The sequence below is a fragment of the Oncorhynchus clarkii genome, chromosome 1, assembly GCF_045791955.1.
Source record: "Oncorhynchus clarkii lewisi isolate Uvic-CL-2024 chromosome 1, UVic_Ocla_1.0, whole genome shotgun sequence".
Classification (NCBI taxonomy): Eukaryota; Metazoa; Chordata; class Actinopteri; order Salmoniformes; family Salmonidae; genus Oncorhynchus; species Oncorhynchus clarkii.
In genome coordinates this window covers 67,438,343-67,461,140 of record NC_092147.1, presented here as the reverse complement: position 1 = coordinate 67,461,140, position 22,798 = coordinate 67,438,343, and the positions used below count along the sequence as shown (strand labels likewise).

The 22,798-nt window shown below is 43.3% G+C and overlaps 1 protein-coding gene across 2 annotated transcripts in view; it reads left to right on the top strand.

Annotated features, from left to right (window-relative positions):
* Positions 1-22,795, top strand: part of LOC139416985 (shootin 1) — a 74,985-nt gene extending 52,190 nt beyond the window's left edge. For both annotated transcript variants that reach the window (XM_071166223.1, XM_071166226.1), the window contains 9 exons: positions 10,551-10,697; positions 11,489-11,642; positions 12,178-12,295; positions 12,471-12,553; positions 15,860-15,966; positions 16,846-16,896; positions 17,120-17,240; positions 18,063-18,221; positions 21,795-22,795. In XM_071166223.1, the coding sequence (XP_071022324.1) occupies positions 10,551-10,697; positions 11,489-11,642; positions 12,178-12,295; positions 12,471-12,553; positions 15,860-15,966; positions 16,846-16,896; positions 17,120-17,240; positions 18,063-18,172 (891 nt within the window). In that variant the 3' untranslated portion in view covers positions 18,173-18,221; positions 21,795-22,795. The remainder of the gene's footprint in view (positions 1-10,550; positions 10,698-11,488; positions 11,643-12,177; positions 12,296-12,470; positions 12,554-15,859; positions 15,967-16,845; positions 16,897-17,119; positions 17,241-18,062; positions 18,222-21,794) is intronic.
* Positions 22,796-22,798: the final 3 nt, after the last annotated feature.

The window sequence follows — 22,798 nt, the reverse complement described above, 5'->3', positions numbered from 1 at the left end:
AAAGCAGGGACAACTGCACAGACGTGACAGAGGAAAGCAGGGAAACTACACAGACGTGACAGAGGAAAGCAGGGACAACTACACAGATGTGACAGAGGAAAGCAGGGACAACTACACAGACGTGACAGAGGAAAGCAGGGACAACTACACAGACGTGACAGAGGAAAGCAGGGACAACTGCACAGACGTGACAAAGGAAAGCAGGGACAACTGCACAGACGTGACAGAGGAAAGCAGGGACAACTACAGAGATGTGACAGAGGAAAGCAGGGACAACTACACAGACGTGACAGAGGAAAGCAGGGACAACTACACAGACGTGACAGAGGAATGCATGGACAACTACACAGACGTCAGAGGAAAGCAGGGACAACTACACAGACATCAGAGGAAAGCAGGGACAACTACACAGATGTGACAGAGGAAAGCAGGGACAACTACACAGACGTGACAGAGGAAAGCAGGGACAACTACACAGACGTGACATAGGAAAGCAGGGACAACTACACAGACGTGACAGAGGATAGCAGGGACAACTATACAGACGTGACAGAGGAAAGCAGGGACAACTACACAGACGTCAGAGGAAAGCAGGGACAACTACACATACGTGACAGAGGAAAGCAGGGACAACTACACAGACGTGACAGAGGAAAGCAGGGACAACTATACAGACGTGACAGAGGAAAGCAGGGACAACTACACAGACGTGACAGAGGAAAGCAGGGACAACTACACAGACGTGACAGAGGAAAGCAGGGACAACTATACAGACGTGACAGAGGAAAGCAGGGACAACTACACAGACGTCAGAGGAAAGCAGGGACAACTACACAGACGTGACAGAGGAAAGCAGGGACAACTACACAGACGTGACAGAGGAAAGCAGGGACAACTATACAGACGTGACAGAGGAAAGGGAGGACAACTACACAGACGGGACAGAGTAAAGCAGGGACAACTACACAGACGTGACAGAGGAAAGCAGGGACAACTATACAGACGTGACAGAGGAAAGGGAGGACAACTACACAGACGGGACAGAGGAAAGCAGGGACAACTACACAGATGTGACAGAGGAAAGCAGGGACAACTACACAGACGTGACAGAGGAAAGCAGGGACAACAACACAGACGTCAGAGGAAAGCAGGGATAACTACACAGACGTCAGAGGAAAGCAGAGACAACTACACAGACGTCAGAGGAAAGCAGGGACAACTACACAGACGTGACAGAGGAAAGCAGGGACAACTACACAGACGTGACAGAGGAAAGCAGGGACAGCTGCACAGACGTGACAAAGGAAAGCAGGGACAACTGCACAGACGTGACAGAGGAAAGCAGGGACAACTGCACAGACGTGACAGAGGAAAGCAGGGACAACTACAGAGACGTGACAGAGGAAAGCAGGGACAACTACACAGATGTGACAGGGGAAAGCAGGGACAACTACACAGACGTCAGAGGAAAGCAGGGACAACTACACAGATGTGACAGAGGAAAGCAGGGACAACTATACAGACGTGACAAAGGAAAGCAGGGACAGCTGCACAGACGTGACAAAGGAAAGCAGGGACAACTGCACAGACGTGACAGAGGAAAGCAGGGACAACTACAGAGACGTGACAGAGGAAAGCAGGGACAACTACACAGATGTGACAGGGGAAAGCAGGGACAACTACACAGACGTCAGAGGAAAGCAGGGACAACTACACAGATGTGACAGAGGAAAGCAGGGACAACTATACAGACGTGACAAAGGAAAGCAGGGACAGCTATACAGACGTGACAAAGGAAAGCAGGGACAGCTGCACAGACGTGACAAAGGAAAGCAGGGACAACTGCACAGACGTGACAGAGGAAAGCAGGGACAACTACAGAGACGTGACAGAGGAAAGCAGGGACAACTACACAGATGTGACAGGGGAAAGCAGGGACAACTACACAGACGTCAGAGGAAAGCAGGGACAACTACACAGATGTGACAGAGGAAAGCAGGGACAACTACACAGATGTGACAGAGGAAAGCAGGGACAACTACACAGACGTGACAGAGGAAAGCATGGACAACTACACAGACGTCAGAGGAAAGCAGGGACAACTTCACAGACATCAGAGGAAAGCAGGGACAACTACACAGATGTGACAGAGGAAAGCAGGGACAACTACACAGACGTGACAGAGGAAAGCAGGGACAACTACACAGACGTGACATAGGAAAGCAGGGACAACTACACAGACGTGACAGAGGAAAGCAGGGACAACTATACAGACGTGACAGAGGAAAGCAGGGACAACTACACAGACGTCAGAGGAAGGCAGGGACAACTACACAGACGTGACAGAGGAAAGCAGGGACAACTACACAGACGTGACAGAGGAAAGCAAGGACAACTATACAGACGTGACAGAGGAAAGCAGGGACAACTACACAGACGTGACAGAGGAAAGCAGGGACAACTACACAGACGTGACATAGGAAAGCAGGGACAACTACACAGACGTGAAAGCAGAGGAAAGCAGGGACAACTACACAGACGTGACATAGGAAAGCAGGGACAACTACACAGACGTGACAGAGGAAAGCAGGGACAACTATACAGACGTGACAGAGGAAAGCAGGGACAACTACACAGACGTCAGAGGAAAGCAGGGACAACTACACATACGTGACAGAGGAAAGCAGGGACAACTACACAGACGTGACAGAGGAAAGCAGGGACAACTATACAGACGTGACAGAGGAAAGCAGGGACAACTACACAGACGTGACAGAGGAAAGCAGGGACAACTACACAGACGTGACATAGGAAAGCAGGGACAACTACACAGACGTGACAGAGGAAAGCAGGGACAACATACAGACGTGACAGAGGAAAGCAGGGACAACTACACAGACGTCAGAGGAAAGCAGGGACAACTACACAGACGTGACAGAGGAAAGCAGGGACAACTACACAGACGTGACAGAGGAAAGCAGGGACAACTATACAGACGTGACAGAGGAAAGGGAGGACAACTACACAGACGGGACAGAGTAAAGCAGGGACAACTACACAGACGTGACAGAGGAAAGCAGGGACAACTATACAGACGTGACAGAGGAAAGGGAGGACAACTACACAGACGGGACAGAGGAAAGCAGGGACAACTACACAGATGTGACAGAGGAAAGCAGGGACAACTACACAGACGTGACAGAGGAAAGCAGGGACAACAACACAGACGTCAGAGGAAAGCAGAGACAACTACACAGACGTCAGAGGAAAGCAGGGACAACTACACAGACGTGACAGAGGAAAGCAGGGACAACTACACAGACGTGACAGAGGAAAGAGGAAAGCAGGGCAGGGACAGCTGCACAGACGTGACAAAGGAAAGCAGGGACAACTGCACAGACGTGACAGAGGAAAGCAGGGACAACTGCACAGACGTGACAGAGGAAAGCAGGGACAACTACAGAGACGTGACAGAGGAAAGCAGGGACAACTACACAGATGTGACAGGGGAAAGCAGGGACAACTACACAGACGTCAGAGGAAAGCAGGGACAACTACACAGATGTGACAGAGGAAAGCAGGGACAACTATACAGACGTGACAAAGGAAAGCAGGGACAGCTGCACAGACGTGACAAAGGAAAGCAGGGACAACTGCACAGACGTGACAGAGGAAAGCAGGGACAACTACAGAGACGTGACAGAGGAAAGCAGGGACAACTACACAGATGTGACAGGGGAAAGCAGGGACAACTACACAGACGTCAGAGGAAAGCAGGGACAACTACACAGATGTGACAGAGGAAAGCAGGGACAACTATACAGACGTGACAAAGGAAAGCAGGGACAGCTATACAGACGTGACAAAGGAAAGCAGGGACAGCTGCACAGACGTGACAAAGGAAAGCAGGGACAACTGCACAGACGTGACAGAGGAAAGCAGGGACAACTACAGAGACGTGACAGAGGAAAGCAGGGACAACTACACAGATGTGACAGGGGAAAGCAGGGACAACTACACAGACGTCAGAGGAAAGCAGGGACAACTACACAGATGTGACAGAGGAAAGCAGGGACAACTACACAGATGTGACAGAGGAAAGCAGGGACAACTACACAGACGTGACAGAGGAAAGCATGGACAACTACACAGACGTCAGAGGAAAGCAGGGACAACTTCACAGACATCAGAGGAAAGCAGGGACAACTACACAGATGTGACAGAGGAAAGCAGGGACAACTACACAGACGTGACAGAGGAAAGCAGGGACAACTACACAGACGTGACATAGGAAAGCAGGGACAACTACACAGACGTGACAGAGGAAAGCAGGGACAACTATACAGACGTGACAGAGGAAAGCAGGGACAACTACACAGACGTCAGAGGAAGGCAGGGACAACTACACAGACGTGACAGAGGAAAGCAGGGACAACTACACAGACGTGACAGAGGAAAGCAAGGACAACTATACAGACGTGACAGAGGAAAGCAGGGACAACTACACAGACGTGACAGAGGAAAGCAGGGACAACTACACAGACGTGACATAGGAAAGCAGGGACAACTACACAGACGTGACAGAGGAAAGCAGGGACAACTACACAGACGTGACATAGGAAAGCAGGGACAACTACACAGACGTGACAGAGGAAAGCAGGGACAACTATACAGACGTGACAGAGGAAAGCAGGGACAACTACACAGACGTCAGAGGAAAGCAGGGACAACTACACATACGTGACAGAGGAAAGCAGGGACAACTACACAGACGTGACAGAGGAAAGCAGGGACAACTATACAGACGTGACAGAGGAAAGCAGGGACAACTACACAGACGTGACAGAGGAAAGCAGGGACAACTACACAGACGTGACATAGGAAAGCAGGGACAACTACACAGACGTGACAGAGGAAAGCAGGGACAACATACAGACGTGACAGAGGAAAGCAGGGACAACTACACAGACGTCAGAGGAAAGCAGGGACAACTACACAGACGTGACAGAGGAAAGCAGGGACAACTACACAGACGTGACAGAGGAAAGCAGGGACAACTATACAGACGTGACAGAGGAAAGGGAGGACAACTACACAGACGGGACAGAGTAAAGCAGGGACAACTACACAGACGTGACAGAGGAAAGCAGGGACAACTATACAGACGTGACAGAGGAAAGGGAGGACAACTACACAGACGGGACAGAGGAAAGCAGGGACAACTACACAGATGTGACAGAGGAAAGCAGGGACAACTACACAGACGTGACAGAGGAAAGCAGGGACAACAACACAGACGTCAGAGGAAAGCAGGGACAACTACACAGACGTCAGAGGAAAGCAGAGACAACTACACAGACGTCAGAGGAAAGCAGGGACAACTACACAGACGTGACAGAGGAAAGCAGGGACAACTACACAGACGTGACAGAGGAAAGCAGGGACAGCTGCACAGACGTGACAAAGGAAAGCAGGGACAACTGCACAGACGTGACAGAGGAAAGCAGGGACAACTACACAGACGTGACAGAGGAAAGCAGGGACAACTACACAGACGTCAGAGGAAAGCAGAGACGACTACACAGACGTCAGAGGAAAGCAGAGACGACTACACAGACGTCAGAGGAAAGCAGGGACAACTACACAGACGTGACAGAGGAAAGCAGGGACAACTACACAGACGTGACAGAGGAAAGCAGGGACAACTACACAGATGTGACAGAGGAAAGCAGGGACAACTACACAGACGTGACAGAGGAAAGCAGGGACAACTACACAGACGTGACAGAGGAAAGCAGGGACAACTACACAGATGTGACAGAGGAAAGCAGGGACAACTACACAGACGTGACAGAGGAAAGCAGGGACAACTACACAGACGTGACATAGGAAAGCAGGGACAACTACACAGACGTGACAGAGGAAAGCAGGGACAACTATACAGACGTGACAGAGGAAAGCAGGGACAACTACACAGACGTCAGAGGAAAGCAGGGACAACTACACATACGTGACAGAGGAAAGCAGGGACAACTACACAGACGTGACAGAGGAAAGCAGGGACAACTATACAGACGTGACAGAGGAAAGCAGGGACAACTACACAGACGTGACAGAGGAAAGCAGGGACAACTACACAGTCGTGACATAGGAAAGCAGGGACAACTACACAGACGTGACAGAGGAAAGCAGGGACAACTATACAGACGTGACAGAGGAAAGCAGGGACAACTACACAGACGTGACAGAGGAAAGCAGGGACAACTATACAGACGTGACAGAGGAAAGGGAGAACAACTACACAGACGGGACAGAGTAAAGCCGGGACAACTACACAGACGTGACAGAGGAAAGCAGGGACAACTATACAGACGTGACAGAGGAAAGGGAGGACAACTACACAGACGGGACAGAGGAAAGCAGGGACAACTACACAGACGTGACAGAGGAAAGCAGGGACAACTACACAGACGTGACAGAGGAAAGCAGGGACAGCTGCACAGACGTGACAAAGGAAAGCAGGGACAACTGCACAGACGTGACAGAGGAAAGCAGGGACAACTACAGAGACGTGACAGAGGAAAGCAGGGACAACTACACAGATGTGACAGGGGAAAGCAGGGACAACTACACAGACGTCAGAGGAAAGCAGGGACAACTACACAGATGTGACAGAGGAAAGCAGGGACAACTACACAGACGTGACAGAGGAAAGCAGGGACAACTACACAGACGTGACAGAGGAAAGCAGGGACAACTACACAGACGTCAGAGGAAAGCAGGGACAACTACACAGATGTGACAGAGGAAAGCAGGGACAACTATACAGACGTGACAGAGGAAAGCAGGGACAACTACACAGACATCAGAGGAAAGCAGGGACAACTACACAGATGTGACAGAGGAAAGCAGGGACAACTACACAGACGTGACAGAGGAAAGCAGGGACAACTATACAGACGTGACAGAGGAAAGCAGGGACAACTACACAGACGTGACAGAGGAAAGCAGGGACAACTACACAGACGTGACAGAGGAAAGCAGGGACAACTACACAGACGTGACAGAGGAAAGCAGGGACAACTATACAGACGTGACAGAGGAAAGCAGGGACAACTACACAGACGTCAGAGGAAAGCAGGGACAACTACACAGACGTGACAGAGGAGAGCAGGGACAACTACACAGACGTGACAGAGGAAAGCAGGGACAACTATACAGACGTGACAGAGGAAAGGGAGGACAACTACACAGACGGGACAGAGTAAAGCAGGGACAACTACACAGACGTGACAGAGGAAAGTAGGGACAACTATACAGATGTGACAGAGGAAAGGGAGGACAACTACACAGACGGGACAGAGGAAAGCAGGGACAACTACACAGACGTGACAGAGGAAAGCAGGGACAAATATACAGACGTGACAGAGGAAAGGGAGGACAACTACACAGACGGGACAGAGGAAAGGGAGGACAACTACACAGACGTGACAGGAAAGCAGGGACAACTACACAGACGTGACAGAGGAAAGCAGGGACAACTACACAGACGTGATGGAGGAAAGAAAGGTATACGAAATGGAATGGAATGATGCAAAATGTAAGCTACAAATTGAAGAACACTAACACTAAAGTGACAGTTATAATTATGTGGGTATAACTTACGGTGGCTCCCGATAGTGGCTAATATTTAATATGATACAAATTGTAAAATATAACTGAGAAAGGGCCAGGCATATAATTAAAACATTCTAAAGCACATACAGTGGGGCAAAAAAGTATTTAGTCAGCCACCAATTGTGCAAGTTCTCCCACTTAAAAAGATGAGAGAGGCCTGTAATTTTCATCATAGTTACACTTCAACTATGACAGACAAAATTAGAGGAAAAAAATCCAGAAAATCTAATTGTAGGATTTTTAATGAATTTATTTGCAAATTATGGTGGAAAATAAGTATTTGGTCACTTACAAACAAGCAAGATTTCTGGCTCTCACAGACCTGTAACTTCTTCTTTAAGAGGCTCCTCTGTCCTCCACTCGTTACCTGTATTAATGGCACCTGTTTGAACTTGTTATCAGTATAAAAGACACCTGTCCACAACCTCAAACAGTCACACTCCAAACTCTACTATGGCCAAGACCAAAGAGCTGTCAAAGGACACCAGAAACAAAATGGTAGACCTGCACCAGGCTGGGAAGACTGAATCTGCAGTAGGTAAGCAGCTTGGTTTGAAGAAATCAACTGTGGGAGCAATTATTAGGAAATGGAAGACATACAAGACCACTGATAATCTCCCTCGATCTGGGGCTCCACGCAAGATCTCACCCCGTGGGGTCAAAATGATCACAAGAACGGTGAGCAAAAATCCCAGAACCACACGGGGGGACCTAGTGAATGACCTGCAGAGAGCTGGGACCAAAGTAACAAAGCCTACTATCAGTAACACACTCAGTAACACACTCAAATCCTGCAGTGCCAGACGTGTGCCCCTGCTTAAGCCAGTACATGTCCAGACCCGTCTGAAGTTTGCTAGAGAGCATTTGGATGATCCAGAAGAAGATTGGGAGAATGTCATATGGTCAGATGAAATCAAAATATAACTTTTTGGTAAAAACTCAACTCGTCGTGTTTGGAGGACAAAGAATGCTGAGTTGCATCCAAAGAACACCATACCTACTGTGAAGCATGGGGTGGAAACATCATGCTTTGGGGCTGTTTTTCTGCAAAGGGACCAGGACGACTGATCCGTGTAAAGGAAAGAATGAATGGGGCCATGTATCGTGAGATTTTGAGTGAAAACCTCCTTCCATCAGCAAGGGCATTGAAGATGAAACGTGGCTGGGTCTTTCAGTATGACAATGATCCCAAACACATCGCCCGGGCAACAAAGGAGTGGCTTCGTAAGAAGCATTTCAAGGTCCTGGAGTGGCCTAGCCAGTCTCCAGATCTCAACCCCATAGAAAATCTTTGGAGGGAGTTGAAAGTCTGTGTTGCCCAGCAACAGCCCCAAAACATCACTGCTCTAGAGGAGATCTGCATGGAGGAATGGGCCAAAATACCAGCAACAGTGTGTGAAAACCTTGTGAAGACTTACAGAAAACGTTTGACCTCTGTCATTGCCAACAAAGGGTATATAACAAAGTATTGAGATAAACTTTTGTTATTGACCAAATACTTATTTTCCACCATAATTTGAAAATAAATTAATTACAAATCCTACAATGTGATTTTCTGGATTTTTCTTCTGATTTTGTCTGTCATAGTTGAAGTGTACATATGATGAAAATTACAGGCCTCTCTCATCTTTTTAAGTGTGAGAACTTGCACAATTGGTGACTGACTAAATACTTTTTTGCCCCACTGTACAGTACATCAACTCCGCAGGTATAGCCCTACAGTAGCCTCAAAAGTTTACCCACAAATTATGGGTGCACACAATTATTTCAGCAAATTAGGAGGGCACACAATTACAATTCTGAATAGCCTACTTCACTGTGGAAAATGGGGCGTGATACATGTCATGTGATATGATTTTCAGTTTGCTTCCATATGACTGGTTTCAGATCATCTCCATGGATTATAAGGAAAGGTCATCTAAAACAATTGCTGTGTGTATTTACAATCCCTTCTCCAAACGGATTACTCATTTACCTAGCTCTTATTAATAGCTTATCAATTTATAAATTACAGTGCATGGAGAATGCTGTTATTTCCATCATGAAAAGAAAGTAGAGGTTTATCGAGACCTTATTCATGGTTTCCTCGCACGTAAAGTTGATGGAATTATGATGGAATTAAGCCAAACTCAGAATAAGACGCATCTGTAGACACACCTCAGCCTCACCTTCATTTATTCCATCTCCACCCCAAACGAATAGCGGATGAATAGCACGCTATTCTCATGCTTAAATTCAAGGTCAGAATACGTATAGAGAGAAAAGTGCATAAAAAGGGAATTACGTTCCATTTACGCACGCTTAACTCGGGTCAGAATCGTTCCCCATATGAATTATGAATTTGAGCTGTAACATTGGACACCAGTATCCAATGGTATACTGTTTTTAGAATATGTGATGCCGCTGTGTTTAAGAAGTGGCATGGATATCTTAGAAGTGCCACATGATTGTATGACATGTATGTTCTATATGGTGTCCAGATTAGTACTCTTCCCCCTTGCAATCTAATCAGTATTCAGGAACACTCTATTCATTATGTGTTATCACCAGAGATCATTTTTGAGAACACATGTAACTAAATGAATGACCACCCTATGCATGCTGCATAATGAGACCTCAATATACCCCCTCTCTGCAAACACACATTTTGAATAGCCTCACTGGTTTCTATACATGCTTAGGTGCTTTTATCGGTATACTCAAATATTTGTTTATTACACTAAAACTACAGGTATGGTTAATTTACTGCTAAAACAGGCTGGATTATACTTATTTTCCCTTGAGGTGTTACAAATTTCACATGCTGTAATGTATCAACACTGTTAACACTTAAGACAGCTTCTGTCCCTTGTGTAAATCCTCCTCCCATGCAGATGCTGGTTGAGCAGAAGAAGCTGAACAGACAGAGTCAGATTCTCCTAAAGAGCTCATCACCCAGTGAGGCCCTGCAGGCAGCCCTCACTGATGTCACCAGGCTCACCCAGGCCCTGGAGAGCCAGAGGCTGGTGCACCAACAACAGGTCACACATCAACATTAACACCACATCACCAACAACACAATGCGTCACAACACAACACAGTGTGATGAAAATTGTGTCTAGAATCTAATGTCAGCCAAGATGTTTTTTCCCTCATAGTCAAATATTGCATTTGTTTTTATTACAAAATATGACCTCATCTGAAAAAAATCTACTCCAGTTTTGCATGTGGAAAAAATATGAATGTGTATCTGAAAAAGACAAAGTCAATTAGCTCATCAATTAAACTGTGAGATGTCCTTTTGAATGACAATGGTCACATGGAGCACTTTGGGCAGTGACTTTCTGTGTCTATACTGATAAGGAGTATCAGAGACACCATTCACTCTCAGCAGGATTTGGATGGGTGAAAACAATTAGGAAAGAGTGGGATCACTGATCTCTCCTGGTCTAGGGCGGAGGTGAGCCATACCCTCCATTTAAAGAACAATTAACACATTATTTGAGGAGCAGAGAATTTTGGGGGGGACTGGCACCTATCCAAAGCTACTTATCAGCAATTATCACCACAGGAGCTTTTTGTGGTGCAGGCTCTGAGCAGCTTACAATTTGTTCCGTTGTTTTGTGTCAGTGTGCGTATGTGTTTTTTAAAGCAGCATCACATCACTATTTTTGCCTCAACATCTTTCTGTCTGTAGTGAAGAACCATTGTTTGTCTTGTAAAATCATACTCTTTATTTCCTAACGTTCACTTCAAATTTAGTAAGAATGTCCCCGGTACAGAGCATATCTTGTAGGATTGTGAGTGAATGGGTCATGTTTGGCGGTAACAGATGAAGGGGATTGAGGAGCAGCTCAGGGGTTCAGAGCTACATAAGGAGGTGCTGGCGTTACAACGTAAGCTAGAGCTCCTGGCAGAGGAGAAGAGGGAGCACGAAGAGAGATGTTCCACGGCTAAGGTGGAGGCCAAGGATCTCAAGTTTACTGGTGAGTGGATCAGCAGAATTGGAGGACTGCACACAGTAGCTGTACATGATCCCAGCAGGGAATGAGTGGGCTTTGTCAAAAGGTTAATGTTATTCTCATGGTTTGACAATGGGATTTCTACATGTATTCAACTGAAGCCAACCTTGGGTTTTAACTGTAGAGAAATGCACAGAACCCCCTTCATTTGTTAGCAGAAGCAATGGACTGCAAAGAAACATTTTCATTTGAGCACTTTATAATGCATTTGTAGGTTAATCATCTCAACCTGCAGTTCTCTAACCATTTTCTGAGCCATTTCCATTCATTTCAAGTGTTTGTAATGTTGAGCCTTTCCTAAATGGATGATGATGTACATCAGAACATTCTTCAGTTGTTAACAAAAGCAATGGACCAAAAACAGTGTTTCATGGAGCAGTTCAGAATACATTTTTGGGTTAATATTCTCCATTCCAATTCAGTTCGCAATATAATATATTTAACACCTCCCTTAATGAATGGATGCTGATGCTACTTGTCCATTTGTCCTAATGAGCAGTAGAGGAGCTGCAGAAGAAGCTCCAGGCCCTTTCTAACCCTCCGCCTGCTCCAGCCCCTCCACCTCCGCCCCCGCCACCCCCTCCTCCACCACCAGCCCCACTCACCAACCCTCTCGGGTGAGATATGAACAAATGGGAATCATTTACAATGTACATTTTACATGAACTACATCTGCTTGAAGGAGTCATACTGGGGACCAGGCTACCTTCCTGGTCACATGGTTAGGAAAAACCCTATATATGGCCCTATATATGGTCCAAGGTCAACTCACTCTTTTCTGTTTCTTTACAGTTCACTGCTATTGATGATTCGCAAAAAGAAAAATATCAGTAGGGATATTCCATTAGTGGTTCAAGACTCAGCAAAGGAGCCAGGTACAGTAAACAGAAAAAATCCTAAAATCTATATTTTAAGAGCTTATAACCTCTCTTTGGTATGTAGCCGGTTGTAGCGTTTAACTGCAAGTACTGTATGACCTTATACTATTTATTTTATTGTGCTGACACTGAACATTTGGACAGTAGTTCTAGGGTGTCGTCGTACAGCACCCCTCTTTCATGTAAACTACAGTGCATTCGGAAAGTATTCAGACCCCTTGATTTATTCCACATTTTGTTACGTTACAGCCTTATTCTAAAATTGATTAAATCGTTTTTTCCCATCATCAATTTACACACTATAACCCATAATGACAATGCATAAACAGTTATTTGTCATTTTTATTTAGCAAATTTGGAGGGGGAAAAAAACAACTGAACTATTACATTTGCATAAGTATTCAGACCCTTTACTTAGTACTTTGTTGAAGCACCTTTGGCAGCGATTACAGCCTCAAGTCTTCTTAGGTATGACGCTACAAGCTTGGCACACCTTATTTGGGGAGTTTCTCCCATTCTTCTCTGCAGATCCTCTCAAGCTCTGTCAGGTTGGATGGGGAGCGTTGCTGCACAGCTATTTTCAGGTCTCTCCAGAGATGTTTGATCGGGTTCAAGTCCTCTGGCTAGGCCACTCAAGGACATTCAGAGACTTGTCCCGAAGCCACTCCTCTGTTGTCTTGGCTGTGTGCTTAGGGTCGTTGTCCTTGTTGGAGGGTGCCCTTCTGGAAGGTTCTCCCATCTCCACAGAGGAACTCTGGAGCTCTGTCAGAGTGACCATCGGGTTCTGGGTCACCTCCCTTCTCCCCCGATTGCTCAGTTTGGCCAGGCAGCCAGCTCTAGGAAGAGTCTTGATGATTCCAAACTTCTTCCATTTAAGAATGATGGAAGCCACTGTGTTCTTGGATACCTTCAATGCTGCAGACATTTTTTGATACCCTTCCCCAGATCTGTGCCTCGACACAATCCTGTCTTGGAGTTCTATGGACAATTCCTTCGACCTCATGACTTTGTTTTTACTCTGACATGCACTGTCAACTGTGTGCCTTTCCAAATCATGTCCAATCAATTGAATTTACCACAGGTGGACTCCAATCAAGTTGTAGAAACATCTCAAGGATGATCAATGGAAACAGGATGCACCTGGGCTCAATTTTGAGTCTCATAGCAAAGGGTCTTAATACTTATGTAAAAAAGGTATTTCTGTTTTTTCTTTCTTTTTTTGCAAAAAAATCTAAAAACCTGTTTTCGCTTTGTCATCATGGGGTATTGTGTGGAGATTGATGAGGGGGGAAAATTATTTAATGAATTTTTAAGAAGGCTGTAACGTAACAAAATGTGGAAAAGGGGAAGGGGTCTGAATACTTTCCGAATGCACTATTTGTAGCTAAGATATACCGTCTGGAAGACTTGAATCTGTGACCCAAATGCTTCAGAGCCTATCACTATAGCAGAAGCTCTGATCTTTGGGTTGCACTTTATTTGGATAGTGCCTATTATGTTTTAAACTAACATGGCTCTTATTGATACAGTACCTAGACATCCACATTCAGACTTTGTACAACCTGTCCCATCCACAATCTCATCTGTTTCTCAGTCCATCCACATAGTTTAACTGTTTATAGTTTCCACTCTCTCTTATTTCAGGTTGCACTCAGGTAGAATCACCTTGTCGCGGTCTAATCTTGCATTCTGTTGACTACCATGTGCTTTGACCTTGGTTTTCTTGCAGTATCCATAATTGAAATTAAAATGTTTTATTGTTTTCTCATTTAAAACTGCATACAAGACATTTTTCTGTCACAAATGTTCCCCTTCTCGATGCAATGTGTAGAAATTCCTCAGTGGAATTCAATGGCAGCTCGACTTAATTGAGGGCCATTATTTAACCCAAAATTAAGGTTGCTCTCAAAGTAATTTCTATTTTCCAGAATCACTATGGGTCAGTTGGGTCACTTTTGTATGCGGAATGTAGACATTAATAATTGAGTAGTCGAAGGACACCAGTTTGTGCTTTATGAGCATTTATTGGGGATGCATTGGGCATTGACGGGCCATGTTAGTTAAAGGCCCAGTACAGTCAAAAAGTAGATTTTTATGTGTATTATATATATTTCCACACTATGAGGTTGGAATAATATTGTGAATTTGTGGAAATTATGATGTCCTTTTAGTGTAAAAACTGTTTGAAAAGACCGCCTGAAATTTCAGCCTGTTTTGATGGGATGGAGTTTTTGTGCCTGCCTGGCGACATTACCAGGCAGTATAAGTTAATAGACCAATAACAAAGACAGTTTTAAACCTCTCTGCCGATAACAGCAAGTTTTCAGGTTACATATCCCTCCCATTAGGCTCGTCCAATTAGGCCCCTTACTCAGACCGCTCCCAGACAGTCCTAGCAAAATTCTTGCTTGAGAAATTGCTCTTTGAAAGAAGCAATTTTTGTTTCTTTTTGACCATTTTAATTGAAAACAGTCACGGTAAAGTACTTAATTGTTACCCAGAAATGATTTGATATTGAGATAAAAATGGCTGCATTGGACCTTTAATAAAGTTGCGTTCATCCGTTTGCATGGACAAAAAACAAACCTTGAATAGTTAGAGTGGGTGATACATTTGAATGTATTTTCTGAACATAAAAATATCCTTGTTTTGTTATCAGTCCTTCATTTTCAGTGATTTTCTGTTATTGGGCACTCACTACTGTACCTGGTTGCCCCTAGAGGTAGAAGAGAATGGCTTGAATACCGTCATCAATGATATTTTTCATTTTAATTGCAACGTTTTAATAAAAAATAAAAATTATTTAATACTTTGAATATTTATTGGAATACTTTGGAGGACAACATTTTCATAACAATGTGAGTTATGTGCCAGCTAACAATAGCTTTATTGTATAATCTTAATTGAAGGTTACAAGGTGATTAGGTTTACCCATTGAATTGTTGGGAGCATAGAGTGTGCAATGTTCTTACATTTCTTTCTACAAGCTGTTAAATGAAACATCTCCCAACTTTTGTCAGCAGCATATAACTTGTATTTTCTTGCAGAATTTGCTAAACTTTTCTTTTTGAATGGAATAAAAACATAATGGTTGTTGGAGTACCGAAGCCATTTGTAAAGACCACTGTATGAACTGTTGTCCGTAATGTTTGCCCGCAATACTCGCCTTCATGGAACGTATAGACAGCAATAGAGGAGGATGGAGGTAATGTTTTTTATTAACTCTCTAAAGTTGTACTCTATTCTTAGTATGGATCAAAATCCAAGAAATAACATATGTGCTCTTTTTGTGTTGACTTCTAGAGATGGACATCAGGCAACAAGCTGTGGATGAGATGATGCAGAGAATCAAAAGGGGGGTTCACCTCCGACCCGTGGGCCAGGCCCCCAACAAAACCAAGCCCGTCCAGGTACATGCAGGATATACCTCACAAAGGGTCACCAACATTGTACCACTTCAGCTCAGAGAAAAGCTGAGTTTCTACATAAATGCACTCTTTTTCCTTGTTACAGGCGAAATGGCTATATGACCTGTACAATCATGTTCATGGACCTGTGTCCTAAGAATAGTGTATGTGGTACTGAAGTGAGCTTGTTTTTGTACGTTGTAAGACTTCTAAGCCATGTCGACATGGAGCTCTGTACATTATGTTTACCTGAGAGAAAAGCTGTTTTTCAACGGGAACACAGTGAAAGGCTTCATGACCTGTCGAAATCATGTTCACGGGCCTGTATGTTTCTAAATAGCATAGCGTCGCTGACGGAAGAAAACCTTGTATCTCCATAATTGAAACTTCAGGAAATTGAAAAACTGCTCTATTTTACAAATAAGGTCCATACGACTATGTAAACTTCAAAAGCTATTTTGAACACATTGTCACATTCCAACAGGGATGACAGTGTGCTGTATGTGATTCCCGCTCGAGCTTGTTTTTGTAAGTTCTTATGAGATCTCTAAGACATGTCAACATGTAGCACTTAGCACTCTGCCCACAGTTCTCTCAAAATTGGAGACCATTAGGACCTATACTTTACCCAAATTATTTTATAATGCGTAAATTGTCTGTTTGCATGCAAAATTAAATAATTATACACTATGTGGACATCTTTTTATTTTTTGACCCTGTTTTAACCTGTATTCTGGTCTCTGTGGTACGAAGAGTGGTCTAGAAATACACTACAATGCTAACAGGTTCTGTAGGCTGAAACAGTGATTGGGATAAATGTGTCAAATATGTGCTGCTTATTTACCAAACCCATCTTTCCATCTGTCCTCATCCTCTTACCAGCGAGAAAGGGTACCCTCTAATTCTGCCATTCAGGAACTTAAAGGAATTCTGGTAATGGAACCTTTTAATAATAGCAGTAGTCCTTTTTGATTTACTTTTCTTTTCCAAAATGTTGTTATTTGTTGTTGGTGATAAAAACCATGATTTGTTAGACGCTACAGTATACAAGCTACCAGAACAAACAATATTTTATAATACATAGCTACTTTAAGTTGTTAGAGGTTATTCTCAAAACCATACCAGAATCTGTATCCTTTTTGTTCCAACTGTACAGGACACTTTCAAAAGGCCCTCCCCCCACCTTAAAGTTGGATCTCCATCAACAAACACTGAGTCTGAGCTGGAGAGAGTTCTACAGAGACGACGGGGCGCATTCAAGACCTCACAGGAAAGTTGTGAGTTTTGTCTCCTTTAAAATATATACAACTGAAGAATGACAAGCCCGTACTTACTCTGGAGGGGGTTTCAGTGGCCGTAAAGATGACAAACAATATTGTATCAATTTTTGTCTATTTAGACAAAGGCAGTCTTATGTCCTGCTAATAGTTTCAGTACGAATAGCTAAAGGATGGGATCATGGAGAGAGTCTTGTGTAACAAGAAATAGGTAAGATGACATCCGTAGGAGAGTATCATAATGTAACGTTTCTCTATTTTATTTGCTTTTTTGTTATTATTAAATTAAACAAGTGATATTACATTTAGGAGAATGTACATATATATATATATATATATATATATATGAGGCATGTTCAAATGAATTCCAGTAATTAATGCAAGAATAAGGTTATTGCCTTTCTCCCTTCACCTGTTGTAAATGTTATATAAATATCAATCATTTGCATACACATGTTCTAATTATTTAATAATTATTTAGTGAAACAACATATTGCAAATCTCAAAATATGAATATCTCTTCGTCCACACAGCCCACCCATGTTTTGTAGTATGGACACCACTTTCTGGAGGTGGTTCCTGGTAGTTGATTTAGTTAAATGTTCAATTATTTTACACTCCTTTGCAATGATTTAAACATATAAGAAGTTGTGCCGTGTTGCAAACACACCTACAGAACAATATCAGTTCTCTGTCACTGCAGATCCTACCATCAGACAAATAGGTAAACATACTGTAGGCCTACAGTAGCAATTTCCAACTGTTGAATGTAGAAATACTATGGATCTATATGTGATTGTGTTTATGTCTGTCTCTGTGAAGGTTCACCGTCCTCACCTCGTCCCTTCCCCAGCAGTGTTCTGGATGTCACCAGAGTGAGAGGGGACCAGCCCCAGACCAAGCAGACCTCCCAGGACTCTGTCCCGCTCTAGGCCCACTCAGCTGACCTGAGTTCTGGCCACTAGAACCCTAGAGCCCTGGGTAAGTACGCCTCACAGGATGTCTCAGCACCTGGAATCACTGCATTATTTACAATGGAGTTTAAGTCCCAAGACCCAACTGATTGAAAATGAGAAACCTTCTTTCTGTAAGATAAATCTCCTTTAGAGTAAGAACCAGTCTGTCCCTAGTTGTTTCTGATGATTACAGGAATAATTAGAGCCGCTCTTGAGATCCAGTGCACCGTGGCTTCATGTTGTATTAAGCTGTGATGTTTTCACACTGCTGCTTGTTTTGTTTTGGGGAGGGAGTGCACTACTGTATGAGGGATTACCATGGGGCGATTGATTTAGGTGAAATGAAATACTTTGTTCCCACAACCGTAGGCTTTGTTAAAATTTCTTTAATGGTGAAGGTGAAGCCCACATTTTTGACACAGTCTTTGTTTGCACTGAGAGGATCCGTCAGCCGGCTTTTGTAGCCTTGAACATTTGCCAAAGCAAGTATGTCTTTAAATTGGTCTGTCTAGACCAGTATTAACCTTGTAGCCTCCCAGTGAGCAATTACAGGGCACTGTGGCAGATTTTGTTTCCACTACTCCCCTCGCTCGATACTCCCCCAGTCTTTCATGGACCAAGATTATATTTTTGTGCAGGTGCAGGCATTATTGTAAAGATTTTTTATAGCAGAATCTATTTCAAAACTAAAGAATTTCAAGCATGTAAATGCACATATAGCATCGTAACTGGTGGTACTGAAGCTTTAGATTTTAGTCAAATGCTTGGCAACTACAGGTTAAGCTGTTCTGCTTGGTGTTTGTTACGGAACAATTGGATTGGGATCAACTTGCTCTCAGAACGCCACAATGACCATCACGCTTAGTTGACCATGAGGATGGGCTTTTTTCACTCACCTGCACAAATTCGTTGGACTATTTCTGAAGTGAGGGGGAAATGTGAGAGCCAGAAACAGGAGTGTGACGTCCCGTAACCATTGTGTGGGGCACTAATTGAGGATTTGGGTCTCATTTGTCACTAAGGCACAATTTCCACTTGGAGCACAGTTGAAAGAAAGAGTCAAATCCCCCAAGATTGTGGAGGAAATTCAATTTGAGTGACTTTTCTTTCTGCCATGTTGTTTACATGTATACTACTTACCCCCAAAAGCCTGTTTGAGGATAAAGTGTCTTGTGTTAGATTTATCTTCCAGGCGCCTCAAGGGGCTCAGACTTCATCTTAAGACCTATTGGCTCTGCACATTCATTCATCAGTGGACTGCCGCAAAAATACAGACAGGGCTACAACATTGTTGGAAGAGGAAGTCACTTTGTCATTTTATTTAACAGCAGAATTCCCCTCGACAATGGCCTTGCAGACAGAGGGATCAGTGGACAAGGGGACGTTGCTTGCACCAAGGACTCGGAAATGACTAATTGTGCAGACTGACATGTTTTTCTTATGGCCCTCCATTTTCTCATGTTGAAGGAAGAGGAGGTTAACTAAGACTAAACTTAGATAACGTCCAATGAGATGAGAGTGACATTGAGCATCAGACATTGCTTGAGTAAGCCACTCTATGTGATGGACAGACAGAAAGCGAGACAAAAAGAGGGAGAATACCATAGTAATAATGGATGTTATAGCAGGAAATGGTCCCACAGGCTGGGATTCAAACACAGATAAACAACCTTCGCGCTGCGAGCCTGATTCATAAATGTAAAATATTGCCTTGATTCCAACTGTGTTAACTGTCAAAATGCCAAATAGAACGGGTACATCATTTAATTCAAACAGAAAATTAAGCATGCTTCAAGGGAGAAAACATGTTCATTGATTTGATGGCAGTTACTGCGGTTCCACCAAGTGCAGTGCGATGTCAGTAATCTGCGTTTCTTTGAATCCTGGCCTCAGTCTCTCCTCAACCTCTTTGAAATGATTGCACTTTAAAAAAGTATGTCATTGTAGGTCTTCAGTATTTCGTACGGAATCTGATTCTAGAAGTCACAAACAGTATCACCGACTACGGCCAGCTGATGCTTGCTCTCCTTGGAGCTGTTGTTTTCAGTCCATGGACAGCTCAACGTCAAAAACATGACCTGGCCATGTCCATGACCTGGCCTTTCCCTGCTTCCTCTTTAGCGATCTGCCGTCTGACATTGATTGACAAGCAGTAAAGATTCTGTCGATCAGGGCGACAATGTAATTACCCGGAGGCATGCTGTGTCCCTTTTTATTTTGGTGAGAGCCATCTTTACCGCTCTCTATTTCTGTCGCCATCAGCCAATACAATGCAACGTTTTGTTGTTTTTTTTCCCCCCAGAGGGATTGGCAATTAGGAAGCCTCTTTTTAGTGTGTCTAGGAAACACTTAATTTAGCCTATTTTGTTAGTCATTCCGTTTATTTTCCAAACAGAGTAATTGCCTGGTGGGGAACCATGGCTGCTCAGGGCCAATTCATAGGGCTGCTTTCTCTCTGCCCGCTACGTCTGGCTATCCACACTCATTGATTAGAGGATGTGTGTAAATCCAGTGAACTCCCTAGCTCTCTCTTTCTCTTCTTCCTTGGCTTGTTTGGATGTTAAGTAGATGGCTATATGAACACAGAATATTCTCTCATCTTTATCAACAATTTTATATTATATACACCATAGAAGTTGAGGCAATGCCGAGCTAAGCACTTTAAAACCAAGTGAAATCCAGTCTATTATGATGCTCACAATCTTTAGTAAGTTGATATTCCAATTAAAATGCAAGTTTACTCATCCTAAAATGTTGTAACTACACAGGCATTCTTGATAACAGGAGTAATTGTGCTTTGTGCCATGTTCAGCTTTTACTCAGAATGATATGCCTACTTAAGTTACAATAAAGATAAGCCAAGTTAAATAAGTATGGAAAAACTAGCCTTAAATCATAAATCAAGTAAATTGATAGGTTAAATACAGTAATTATTGGATAAATCAATGTTGCATTTTCAGTTGAAAAGAGCACAAATGAAGAACTCCTTTGACAGGCCCATTGAGGCAGGCCGTAAGTGCTCCAACACAGCTGTGTGGTGGCTCTCCCTGTCTGTTGGTGCACAAAGCACCTCTGAACCGTCTACTTCCCACTGGAACAACTGCCCCCTCTGTTACACTGACGCAGGGCATGCCGCAACTACATAATAATTTCCTCTAGGAACTCTGTTGGAGTCGGATGAGGATATGACAAATTATGAAGGGGCCCTTTCTCAGTGTGTTGGCTTTATTTGGTGGTCAGCATTGAGTTGCTGTATGCTTTAGCCTTCTTTTGTGTCGGCTCTTTCAGATCCATCTGTCATCCTGTCAACATTGCTTAAAAAATAGGATGTTTCCTAAACAATAACTTATATCAGCACTAACATGTTACACGAAGATATTGATTAGTGAGTTCCACTAATTGAGTAATAGTGAGTACTACTAATATCAAATATTTTTCTGTCAGTATCAAACTATTCCAGTACTTCGGTGGATTTCTAATCAAGGTCGATTTTAAAATTGCTTTACACTCAAACGCTTGTTAAGATGGATGAGTGTATAAATCGTTGGTCTTGCTCAGTGTTTCTCATCTGTGTTCCTTTTCATCTATTTCTCTTTAGACAAGAGACCTGCACCTGTCAATGCTGCAGTCAGCTCTCTGGTGAAGGAAAGAAGACCTCAGAGTACAAAGCATGTCTGGTGTCCCCACTGCACTACACAGGGTTGGGGAGTAATGAACTACATTTGGTCCAACTAGTAATTGAATTACATTTTGCAGTAGGTTGGTGGTAGTTGAACTAAATTCAAATCTAAGTAGGGTTTTCAGTAGTTAATCATTGTTGTTGCCATGTAGCTAACTCCTGGAACTACACACTACTTTTTTTTTCCAAAATGAAAAGATAATATGGGTGAAGTTTTTTTCGGCATCAGACCTGCCTAATTCTCACTTGAAACAGTTGTGTTTAATAGGCTAAATTACACATTCAGATACATATGATAATTTTTCACGAAGTAGTTTGGATGTAGTGAACTACTTTTTCAAAGTAACTTCAGTTAATTAAACTATATTTTTCTTAAGGCTAGCTTTAGTTTAGCTTAAATTCTTTCAGTGTGAAGTAATTGGTAAACTATCTTTTCAGAGTAGCTACCCCAACACTGGCATTATACCAAAAATGGAAATGTCATAAACCACATAAAAATAATGGTTATTAAATGGACAGGTTTATTCAAAATAATATTGACCACTGTGTCTTACATAATCTTTTTGTATGTGTGTGTATTTTTTATTCTTTGGAATTTGCAAATATATGTGTAACTATAATTAGTTTATTTCCAGAGTATGTGATGCCAAATTGTGATTCCTTTATGTGGTCATTTTGATCAATTCAGTTTTGTTTCCAAGGAAAAATACAGATCAACGCTGCATTTGGTTAGCGTGAAACCTTTTTGCACTAAGTGACGACTGAAAATTCATTCATATTAATATGGGAAGAAATGTAATGGTGTATCATTTAAATAGATTGTATGAGCTATTCATTTTAAGACTAGTAATTACATTAGATTGACGTAAACATAAATAGAAAATGTCATTTTGGAATAAAAACACTATGGTATTCATTTAATC